Below are 11,720 nucleotides of genomic sequence, written 5' to 3'. Positions count from 1 at the left end.
GCTCCACTGTACAATATTAAGTACAGTAGGTATACTAAATGCACTTGGTCTTTTCGTATGCTGTTCTCCAGGTACTTGGGGGAGCTATATAAATCCCGGCAGGGTGAGGGCTCCTACAAAGGCAAGCGCCGGCTCCTTTGGTCCATCAAGAGCAGTCTGGCAGAGTTCAACGAGGAGTACGAGCATATCACTGAGCAGGTACAGCTGATGAGTCCCTATCTCTTGGCTTATGCGCTTGTTGAGGATTAAACACATGTCAACTGAACTTCTGGTTTCTGACAGGATGCTCATGAGTTCCTGCTCCTCCTCTTCATGAAGATGAAGATGGAAGGTGAGACACTGCAGGAGATCTCCACGTCACCCAGCTATCTCTGCCCCGTCCAGAACTTTGAGTTCAGACTGCAGTGTGTACTAGGGGTGAAACGGATCAGTGTGTCCACGGTTCGGTTCAGATAACCGTTTTGGGCCTCGGTTTCGGATACGGTTCGGATTAGGATCATGTCCGTGGTAGTAAAAAGGCGGACTTTTTTTTGACGGAGGGTTTGGGGGAGAAACACAAAAATGAATGAGACCCACAGGCTATTTGCAATGTGTTAATTGACTGCAATCAGACAACTTGCAAGGCTTTTTTGTGCAATAAATGTTCCCCTAAATGCATTTGAAAACATGGTGCACTGAGTGTAACATGTAAGGGATAACGGCCGACGAGGCTTAGAACTCTGGCGACGAGCGCAGCATGAAGCCAGAGTTGCCTCTACCTGTCCATTATTTCCATCGAACCGGTCGACCTCGAAGGCCGTTTTCCCGCTATCACCCGTTTGTATTTATCTCCCGTATATTTAGAATATAATTGTATCAATTACTTTCTTTAAATTTAGGAATCGTGCGCTTCAACTTCAGAAAACAACCTATTACAGCTACCTCATTGGCTCGGGCAGCACTGGAGAGAATGCATTCCGCTGGGTCCTAAACACCCTTTTGTATCGGACGTAGGCTACAGTAGGCAAAATACGCTACATAAGGCAATGCCTTCATGAAACCGAAATCCGCGGATCACCAGAATGCTCCGAACTGTGGTAAACGAACCGAACGGATTCGGATACAATTCGAATCCGCTGCAGGCCTAGTGTGTACGCACCTGCACCAGGTAACGGTTGACTTCATCGAACGTATTATTGTTGTCGCATAATACTACTATAGTTCCTCCATCATTGAATGAAAGTCAATCAATGTTACGCCAACACTTTTGGCATCATGATCTGGTCTGCTGTGTTCAAATGGTGATTTTCTGTTCTCTGCCCGTCTTAAAAGCTGCGGTGACAAGGTCTTCCAGGAGGAGGAGCAGAACCACTTGTCCTTGGACCTCCACCCGTCGTTGATAGCTGGCCTCCAATTCTACTTCAAAGTCAGTACACCGTTGTGTTGGTGTGTCCGATTACGCTGGTCCACTGATACTCACAGAGCACTTTCCCTCAGCCTTCAGAGTTGGAGTGCACCTGCCGGCAGTGCTCTGGATGCCAGGCAACAGCGGTTCGGCATTTCCTCACTCTGCCCAGGTGAGCCATGAACTTGAGTCTGTTGTCTCCAATGTTGCCTTGAAGCAGCCTTTTCATACGTACGGGCGCGTGTGTGCATGCAGCGATCGGACGATGAACCGTTTGTGTCCACAGAGTGTTACTCCTTCACATGAAGCGCTTCCACCACGACGGGGCACGGTTGAGGAAGGGGACCGATGCCCTCAGCGTTCCTCCATGGCTGTCTCTGGCCTCCCTCGTTGGAGAGCAGGGTGCTGCAGCTGGGATAGACCCACTGAGGTAAGAGATAAGGAAACAGACTGGGACGGTAGGCAGTGCGTTGTGCTTCATGGAAACAGATTGGGCGGGTTGGGAGTGGTGGGCGTCATTGAAACAGAGTCAGATTAATCTAGATTGGTAATCCGGCCATAAACTCCCCTGCCTCTTATAGAGGACCTCACACAACCATTTTAGTGTTTAATTTACGATCCTCAATATCTGATTAATCATTATGTATGGAATGTGTTGTAGATCAAGTTATGGAGAGGGGGACATCGCATCTGGAGCAAAACCAAGTGCAAACATGGGTAAGAAAAAAGTGATGGATTCCTATCTCATGCCCAACCGCTTGAGTTTTTCAGTTGTGTACAAAACAGGATTGTTGGTGTGTTTCTCAGCAGCAGTGGATCATCTTGACAGTGCAGGAGACAGGGACAGAGGTCTTCAGGAAGTTCATGGGGTGAGAGGGGCCAGGGAGAGAGCTGTAGTACACAGTGGGACAGAATATGGACAGATTCAAGCGATGATGCAACAGAGAAGCTCAAAGCGTTTTTTACACTTTCAATATGTATTTTTCCCGGCATTGGCGTTTTTGCACTTGTAAATAGTTAATGGGGTTTGTAGCCTACATTCAGACGCAGTCTACTCATTCTTGCGTGCGAGTGGCTTGAATAAAATTAAAACATTACGAGTATGCAAATTATTCTAAAGATGTCTACGTGCGTAGCCCCGCCTGCTCCAATGAACAAGAAAGCCGGCTCTTTGAGGGCTTTACACAGGCAGGACAGTGAAACTGTAACATCTGCCAAGCAGCCACCGTACCTGCTTGGCAGTGTAAAAATGCTTAGGGTTAGGGTTTGGTTCTCTGACAAACGAATCCTGTTTCTCTACAGAGGGATCACAGCAACCAGAGCACCTACCGTCTGTCGGGGATGGTCTCTCACCTCGGGGAGAGCATCAACACCGGTAACTAAAGCTTTTATAGTAAAGAATGTACATCTGTACCTGACACACGCGTCAGACACTAGACCCGTCCCACGCTGGGGGACAGTAAGGTAATGGATGTCTTGTGTCCCCCAGGCCACTACGTCAGTGACGTCGCTGGAGAGGACGGCGCCGGATGGTTGACCCTCAACGACGCCCGTGTGACGCCCGCGGAGACGCCGGTCCTGAGGACCAGAGAGAAGACCGCCTACATGTTGTTTTACGTCCTAAGGTGATACTTTAAACGTTACTCTCTACAACAGCCAATGCTTCTTTTAGACTCAGTCTGTTTTACTCACTGAACTTACTGAAACACTGACTCCTGCTCGTCTTCTTCCACCAGTGGAGCAGAAGAGGGAAGCCATGTCCCACTGGCTCAGAACCAGGAGCCATCTGGAGCTGAGAGGGACTGACACCTGTGAGGCCCGGGAGAGCGTTTGATTGGTGGTGCCTCTACAGCCCGCTCTGTGGGCCGCACCCTGCAGCCCCCCTCTACAGCTGAGGCCCACCTTTAAACGCCCCCCCTAGGGGCCACACCCTGAAGCCCACCTCTACATCCCCCCCTAGGGGCCACACCCTGAAGCCCACCTCTACATCCCCCCCTAGGGGCCACACCCTGAAGCCCACCTCTACATCCCCCTCTGGGGGCCACACCCTGAAGCCCCCCTCTACATCCCCCCCTAGGGGCCACACCCTGAAGCCCCCCTCTACATTCCCCCTAGGGGCCACACCCTGAAGCCCCCCTCTACATCCCCCCTAGGGGCCACACCCTGAAGCCCCCCTCTACATCCCCCCCTAGGGGCCACACCCTGAAGCCCCCCTCTACATCCCCCCTAGGGGCCACACCCTGAAGCCCCCCTCTAGGGGACCTGAGGCCCCTCTCTACACCCCCCTCTGGGGGCCACACCCTGCGGCCCCCTTCTAGAGCCCCCTCTAGGGGCTAACCAACCCCCTCTACAGCCCCCTCTAGGGGCCCTGCGGCCCACCTCTTTGGACGTTAAGGCTGATCATAATGAGGATCACTTTATTTTTATTTTGTATCATAATAATGAGGAGCATATTCATATTATGTATAATAATAATGCTGAGGATCATATTATTATGAATAATAATGTCATTATGTGATCCTTTTTATTATTATACATGTATAATAATAATAATAATAATAATGAGGATAACATTATGTATAATAATAATGCTGAGGATCATATGTGTATAATAATAACATGATAATTATGTATAATATATAATTTGAATATATTATATAATAGCACTGTATATAATGTAACTATAAAAATAAGATCACCTGTTTAACTTATATATGATCATTAGGCTCTGGTTTTGATTTAATTTAATACTTTTTTTTAAATGAATGTATTTAAATAATTTCCCTCTGGGATTATTAAAGTATTTATCTATCTATCTATCTATCTTAATGTATAAATAATAACAATACAATTGTTCATGATAGTAATAATGATATAAATCTAATAAAATCAATAATAATGATAAGATACCCTCAGTTTATAATGATAATATATGTCATCAATAAATGTGTTCACTTACTACTAATCTACGGTGTTTGGTCCGTTTCTTCAGTCTCCAGTCTCACCTTTTAATCACATCAACCACATAACACAGGTTTACATCGTCCACAGCTCTGCATTGTTTGAGCAGTAGATTTGAGGAACATCCAAACAACAAACACTTAATATAGATAATTTACTTGGCCTTATTAACAGGGCTTACAATGGCGCTCCCATGTAAAGGCCCTTAAAAAGGTGAAATGTCACTGGGACTCTGACTTCAAAAATATATTTGCACTCATTTAAAGTTTTTCAGTTACTGTTAAGATAGTATCCTCAGCAATAATGGATATTAACGTTCAGGAGAGGAAGAATTGCTTCGGTCTATGCAGAGCCGACAACAGTTCAGATAAAGAAAGGTGTCACTTCTCTATGTAGGCCTACTCAAGAACAGAGAGTTCAGGTAAAGGTGTCACTTCTCTATGTAAGCCTACTCAATAACAGAGTTCAGGTAAAGAAAGTGGTTTATAAAGCCACCCATGTAATGTGACTAATAACATAATGTAATATGAGCAAGCGAATTACGTTCCACTGCTGCTTGTTCATAAATAACAATGTATGTGACAAAAATAACCGGACACTTATAAATCAAGAAGAACCTTAAAACAAGACAGGACAAACCATCGGTCATATGAGCTTTTTATTCAACAATTACCTCGCATTGTCTTTTTTACCTTGGGTGACATTTTAATCAATATTTTCTATAAATAGAAAATATATACATTTTTACAAATGCTAGTTTCAACTATGTTGATCGACTATGGTCTAAATCAAACCTACCGAGTCTATTATATCAGCCCAGTGGATAACACTCTCTATCCAAGGTCAAGTCTGAGATCCAATTTTGGGAAAAATGTATTGCTTAATAAATTACTGATATATTTTCATGTCTGCCAGAACATATCAAATCTAGCCAATAGTTGATATACTGGTGCTTGTATTGTAATATGATAATTGCTGTCATTATTGCATCATTGTTCAGTTACTTGCACATAGATAGAAAGACATGTTATCCAAGGACTTTGTGCTATTCTATAAATAATGCTACCATTATGCTTTTATTATTACTATAGTAATATAGGTCCACAGTTAGATGTATTTCCCTTTAGCCATAATCAAAAAGAGCAGGCATCAAACATCGTCAAAATGAAAAGCTAAGGTCAAGAAGTGTTGCAAGAAAGGTATTTTAAGAAGTTTAGAGATATAAGCGTCAATGCAGTGGAAGGACTTTAAATTAAAAATCTGACGAGTTCCCTAAAGGAAATGTATCATTGAAGGTCACATCTAATACCGGATGGCATGACGGACATTAAAGAGTAAGTGAACACCGAGGCGAACACAGCCACAGAGCCAGCTCTGGCCAACACAACTTATTGCATTTAATCAAATTGGTGCAACAAATGGTATCCCCTGGCACTGCTTTGTATGTTGAGTGGTGATCACATACCATGTTGTCCTCAAGGCTTGGTTGCTCTTTAAACAGCAGAGAAATAAAACATCAAATTGTCGCAGAGAATCACATTGTCCGGGATTCACATTACATCACGTGGATACAAATATGCAGCTCCTGGTATGAGTGCGGCTGGAAAGACATCTGATTTCATGTTGTGCTTTTTTGCTCTGTGTTATTATAGCTAGTAGAGAGTTTCATACAAGCTAAAGATTTCTAAGCTGGTTGCATGCATATTGTGAAGTTGATATGTATCAAAATGAGACTTTCATGTTCCAACACCTCTGTTATTAGTCCTAAACCTTGTGCATACTGGTGATGCTGCTAGCAGCAGTAGGGGACTCCTGTCAAATAACGGTACATCGTTCTGCATTTGGTATAGCCCACAGAGAAACTTCCTTCTATGGGAATATTATTAGCAAATCTTAGTCTCTGCTCTCCCATTGGTTGTTCAATTGAACGTGCCTTCAGCAATACGAATAACACACTGCTATAAGATGTTGCACACAAAATGGAACTAAAGTAAAAGAGAAGTATGTTTTAAAAGTACGGAAGGAGGAATTTGGTGAAGCCAGTGTTCACGTGAACCTTGGTTGATGGGAGTGAACTTTATGATTTTTACGCCTGGGAGAAATGGAAATATGTGTTATTACAATAAAAGGGAAACGACAGATCAATGGTCCCTGACATTCATCATATGACATAGAGGATTAAATCCTTCTATATATTATTCAAGCTACAATTTCTTTCATTCTTCAACTTTAGTTGTGTGATATTTCCTCATGCCAATGACTTCAGACTATACAACTGAATTTAGACTATGGAACAAAATGGAGACGATTAAACTGAATTGTAACAGTACAATAGTGTATGAGAACAGTGTTAACGACCACAGGTTAAAGCATCAGCTAGGACCCCAGCTGGTGTCAGGAGATTATGCCTCGCGGCTGAAGCACGCAGCAGACTTGACACCTTGCTGATTTCACATTGTCCCAAGTCGAGTTCACCTCCTACATGATGAGGGATGGGAAGACTTTCTCTTTCTGTTGTGATAGCTGTGAACGTGCAGCTTGCGGGTGCTTAGGAACACATACTCACAGAATAATGTTTCCACTTCAGTAGGATGGTCAGCGAGGCTTCAGAAATCAGATACTGCTCATATTACTTAAATGTCCAACCTGTAGGACTGCAGGAACTGTTACTTTCTCTAGCTCTCCTTCTCTATGTCCTCGTATGAGCTGAACCATCCGATAGCTCACCTTGTATCAGGTGAACTATCCTATAGCTCACCTGGTATGAGGTCAACCATTCTGTTATTGAAAACATCAAAATATCCTAATATCATGATTTCATTCCATTAATGTTTGGTCACAGCATCATTTTCACAGCTTGCTAGTGAACTAATCGTTGATTAAGAGCTGTTAATCTTTCAGGTTGATCGGCAGAAGAGGTTCTCACACTCAAATAGGATAACTGAAAGGCAATTGGTGTAAAAGCAAGTAGGTTATACTCAAACAATGCATGGAGTTAAAGGTGGAGCGCAATCAAGCAATGAGTGACGGCGCTAGCCAGACGACCATCTCCCGCCCCGCTGAGACGTGGGGCTGACACACAGGGCAGCAGCAACGCAAGAGACCAACCCACGCCGCGTGTCTCTGGCGCCTGGCGGATGTTGAACAGGGCAATGTGTGCCACCCAGATCCAGCGTATAAATAAAGCCCATCTCGGCAGACTACTCCTCCTTGTGGGCCGCGGCGGGCCGGCGGTCCTGCTGGGGAGCGGCTCGCTGCAGCACCAGGAGGCCCGAGAAGGTCAGGGAGATGCCCACCCACCACAGTGTGATCTGGGCCTCGCCGAAGATCAGCTGGCCCAGGAAGGCCTGCGGGGGAAACAGGAAGACTCCTCCTAAATACAGCCCTTAACCCTGCACTGTGCAGGGTGTACCCTTAACCCTGCACTTAAGCCTCACATAAGATGAATGGAAGTAAAGAAACAAAACTTAAAACTTAAAGCACATTTATGTGGAGGAGATCTGCCAAGGCTTTATCTTGTATTACACAACAAACCAACACTTTATCTTACCACACAACCAACTAACACTATCTAATATTACACAACAAATTAACACGTTATCTTATCTCACAACCGACTAACACTATCTAATACTATACAACAAATTAACACTATCTTGTACCCCACAACAAACTAACACTATCGTTAACCACACAACAAACTAACACCATCGTGTACCACCTATCACGCAAACAGTAATCGGCAGCAGATTGAGGTAAATCGGTGTGTGGACGTTTGCCCAGCAGAAGAACAATCGACTTTCCTGTCTTAATGTTGGAACGCATCCAGCTGGCAAGCTTCAGCAAAAAGGTCGTTATTAACTTTGTATTGATCTTTTCTAATAAAAAACTAGCGTAGATACACAAAAAACAACGGACTGCTCATTGATTATTAACCCTACCGGTCATGGTACCTGGGCTGAATGGGCGGTACTGTATTACAGACCCATTGGATGATTGGTTGATCTGAGCCGCTACTCACGGAGGAGATGAAGTTGGAGGCGGTGGTGGTCACAGTGGTCTGGGTGCAGGAGGAGGACGAGCGCAGGGCTTTGGCCAGGAAGGTCCACATCACAGCGTTACACGTGAACAGCAGCCCCCCGCACAGCAGCCGCAGAGGGATGTGGAGCTGGGGGGAGCAACACACACACAGGACAGAGAGAGCTGGTCAACACACACACACAGGACAGAGAGAGCTGGTCAACACACACACACACACACACACACACACACACACACACACACACACACACACACACACACACACACACACACACACACACACACACACACACACACACACACACACACACAGGACAGAGAGAGCTGGTCAACACACACACACACACACAGGACAGAGAGAGCTGGTCAACACACACACACACACAGGACAGAGAGAGCTGGTCAACACACACTGTGGCAACCCGGCCCAGGCCAATTAAGGATATTGGGAGCACCTGAGGAACAAGTGGAGAAGCAGGGCTTAAATAGCCTGCTTCTCCACTCATTCGGGGCTCTCCCAGCCCGGGAGCTCCTGCAAGGAGAGACCGGTCCTCGTGGGTGACGGGTTTCCACCCACGAAGAAGGGGGACCGCTGATTCCTCCCGAGGTTTAAGTTATTTGTGTTTGGAGAGACTTTATGTTCTGTAATAAACCTGCCTTTTTTTGGCTTTCACCAACGAAATGCTGTCCTGTTTGGGAGGAGTTGGTGCGCTCAACGTGGCGGGTTGCCACAACACACACACACACACACACACAGGACAGAGAGAGCTGGTTAACACACACACACACACACACACACACACACACACACACACACACACACACACACACACACACACACACACACACACACACACACACACACACACAGGACAGAGAGAGCTGGTCAACACACACACACACACACACACACACACACACACACACACACACACACACACACACACACACACACACACACACACACACACACACACACACACACAGGACAGAGAGAGCTGGTCAACACACACACACACACAGGACAGAGAGAGCTGGTCAACACACACACACACACACACAGGACAGAGAGAGCTGGTCAACACACACACACACACAGGACAGAGAGAGCTGGTCAACACACACACACACAGGACAGAGAGAGCTGGTCAACACACACACACACACAGGACAGAGAGAGCTGGTCAACACACACACACACAGGACAGAGAGAGCTGGTCAACACACACACACACACACACACACACACAGGACAGAGCGAGCTGGTCAACACACACACACACACACACACACACACACACACACACACACACACACACACACACACACACACACACACACACACACACACACACAGGACAGAGAGAGCTGGTCAACACACACACAGGACAGAGAGAGCTGGTTAACACACACACAGGACAGAGAGAGCTGGTTAACACACTCACACACACACACACACACACACACACACACACACACACACACACACACACACACACACACACACACACACACACACACACATTGTGTGTGTGTGTGTGTGTGTGTGTGTGTGTGTGTGTGTGTGTGTGTGTGTGTGTGTGTGTGTGTGTTAACCAGCTCGCTCTGTCCTGTGTGTGTGTCACACACACAGGACAGAGAGAGCTGGTTAACACACACACGGGACGCATAGTCAACATAAACACACACACGCATGGGACAATTGGAGCTGGTCAACACACACACACACACACACACACACACACACACACACACACACACACACACACACACACACACACACACACACACACACACACACACACACACACACACACACACACACACACACACACACGGCACGCATGGAGCTGGACAACACACACAGGCCCATCGCTCTCATTGGGAACTACAGGACACCACTGGCGACATGAACCCCGGGGCTGCAGTCATCATGCAGCGGCTCATACGGCCGGTCGACTGTGCCAACTCTTTCAGACCCGATAGAAGCACTGGGGTTCGTGCTGTTCGCTGAAGGGTGGGCTCTCAAACGCTCATGGTGATTAAAAACGTCATGTACATGGGAGGGTTGGATGATATTAGAGGAGGACCTCGAACCATCTTTGATCCTATTTTAACAATGTTACATGGCAGCACGTGCTGCTTGTCGGTCTGAAGGTCACTCAGAAAAACATCCTCCGCCTCATCATCCTCATGAATTCCTCTACATTTTTATTTAAAAAATAGTTCTTACAGACTTGCACTAAAGCACATCGACATAACCACTAATCATTATAAAGAAGATAAAGAAGATAAACGTTTATTTCGTGTTAAAGGAGGAACACAATAAAACGATGACGCACGAGCTGGAATGTCCGCATGCAAATCGCCGCGCGCGCGGTGGCAGCGTGCTGCTGGACGGCGCTACTGGTGCAGCTGGTGCTACTGGACGGCGCTACTGGTGCTGCTGGTGCTACTGGACGGTGCTACTGGTGCTGCTGGTGCTACTGGTGGACAGAGCTCACCAGTAGGCAGGCGCGTTGCTATCATCGTATCATAGTTGCAAAAGACTGGCGACACACAGCAGTCCTCCCAGTCGACTCCTCACCAATAGAGTAGGCTACAGTACTCGTCTCCCAGTCACATTAGAATCATCACCGATAGTGCAAACAGTATAGGCCTACCACCTTTATACTGGACACTATATACATACTGTATGTGTAAACTGTATACCAGTATAGTATATATCAGAGCAGCAGGCCTCACCCAGTCACAGGCGGTGGTCTCATCAGGCTGTCTGAAGCGCCGCTGCTCTCCCCAGGTCCGGAGCCCGGTCTCACAAACCCCCTTCAGGTAGTCCGCTCCAAGGGACAGCTTGGCCGAGGACGATGCCACGGCTCCCAAGAAGCCGGCCAGCAATGCATAGATCACTCCGGGAAACATTTTGAAGGCAAGCAAATATCATTATTTGTTCAGTCTATCGTCACATTTCTGCATCCTAGCCGCCGCGTCCTAGTGCGCCCGTGTGCTGCACTTCCGACCAGCAGCCGCCAGGGGGCAGTCCAACGCATCATGGATAACCTCCCACAGTGCACTGTAATATAATATAATAACATCCAACCGTGGACTGTAGAATAATTTAATAACCTCAAACCGTGGACTGTAAAATAATATAATAACCTCCAACCTCGGACTGTAAACGAATGTAATAACCTTATGGAATGATTGAAAATATATTTACAAAAGGGCTATGTTTTAAGATACAAGCAGGTATTCTATTAAGGTATTATTATTATTATAATTATTTATTTGATTCTTAATCATATCCATGCTGCTATATTAGATTTTATTTGGA

At 46.1% G+C, this 11,720-nt stretch overlaps 2 protein-coding genes across 2 annotated transcripts; one reads left to right on the top strand and one right to left on the bottom strand.

Annotated features, from left to right (window-relative positions):
• Positions 1-2,694: 2,694 nt before the first annotated feature.
• Positions 2,695-3,218, top strand: LOC130376312 (ubiquitin carboxyl-terminal hydrolase 37-like). Its single transcript, XM_056583545.1, has 3 exons — positions 2,695-2,759; positions 2,874-3,009; positions 3,121-3,218. The coding sequence occupies exons 1-3, from the start codon at positions 2,726-2,728 to the stop codon at positions 3,188-3,190; spliced, it is 240 nt and encodes a 79-aa protein (XP_056439520.1). The 5' UTR covers positions 2,695-2,725; the 3' UTR covers positions 3,191-3,218.
• Positions 3,219-4,994: 1,776 nt separating this feature from the next.
• On the bottom strand, positions 4,995-11,354 carry LOC130375938 (transmembrane protein 42). The gene is made up of 3 exons (XM_056583107.1): positions 11,132-11,354; positions 8,367-8,513; positions 4,995-7,692 (listed from the first exon to the last, which is right to left on the bottom strand). Exons 1-3 carry the CDS (start codon positions 11,306-11,308, stop codon positions 7,546-7,548), a joined length of 471 nt encoding a protein of 156 aa, XP_056439082.1. The 5' UTR covers positions 11,309-11,354; the 3' UTR covers positions 4,995-7,545.
• Positions 11,355-11,720: the final 366 nt, after the last annotated feature.

This window comes from Gadus chalcogrammus, chromosome 22 (genome assembly GCF_026213295.1).
Source record: "Gadus chalcogrammus isolate NIFS_2021 chromosome 22, NIFS_Gcha_1.0, whole genome shotgun sequence".
NCBI lineage: Eukaryota > Metazoa > Chordata > Actinopteri > Gadiformes > Gadidae > Gadus > Gadus chalcogrammus.
The sequence above is the reverse complement of the archived record's forward strand: the minus strand, read 5'-3'. Positions and strand labels throughout refer to the sequence as shown.

Excerpts from the sequence above, each read along its gene's own strand:
- LOC130375938 (XM_056583107.1), bottom strand. The coding sequence starts at position 11,308 with ATGTTTCCCGGAGTGATCTATGCATTGCTGGCCGGCTTCTTGGGAGCC. Across the intron at positions 8,514-11,131 it reads AGACCACCGCCTGTGACTGG|CTCCACATCCCTCTGCGGCT; the intron begins GTGAGGCCTGCT and ends TGCTCCCCCCAG. Across the intron at positions 7,693-8,366 it reads CCTCCAACTTCATCTCCTCC|GCCTTCCTGGGCCAGCTGAT; the intron begins GTGAGTAGCGGC and ends TTTCCCCCGCAG.
- LOC130376312 (XM_056583545.1), top strand. The coding sequence starts at position 2,726 with ATGGTCTCTCACCTCGGGGAGAGCATCAACACCG. Across the intron at positions 2,760-2,873 it reads CGGGGAGAGCATCAACACCG|GCCACTACGTCAGTGACGTC; the intron begins GTAACTAAAGCT and ends TGTGTCCCCCAG. Across the intron at positions 3,010-3,120 it reads ATGTTGTTTTACGTCCTAAG|TGGAGCAGAAGAGGGAAGCC; the intron begins GTGATACTTTAA and ends TTCTTCCACCAG.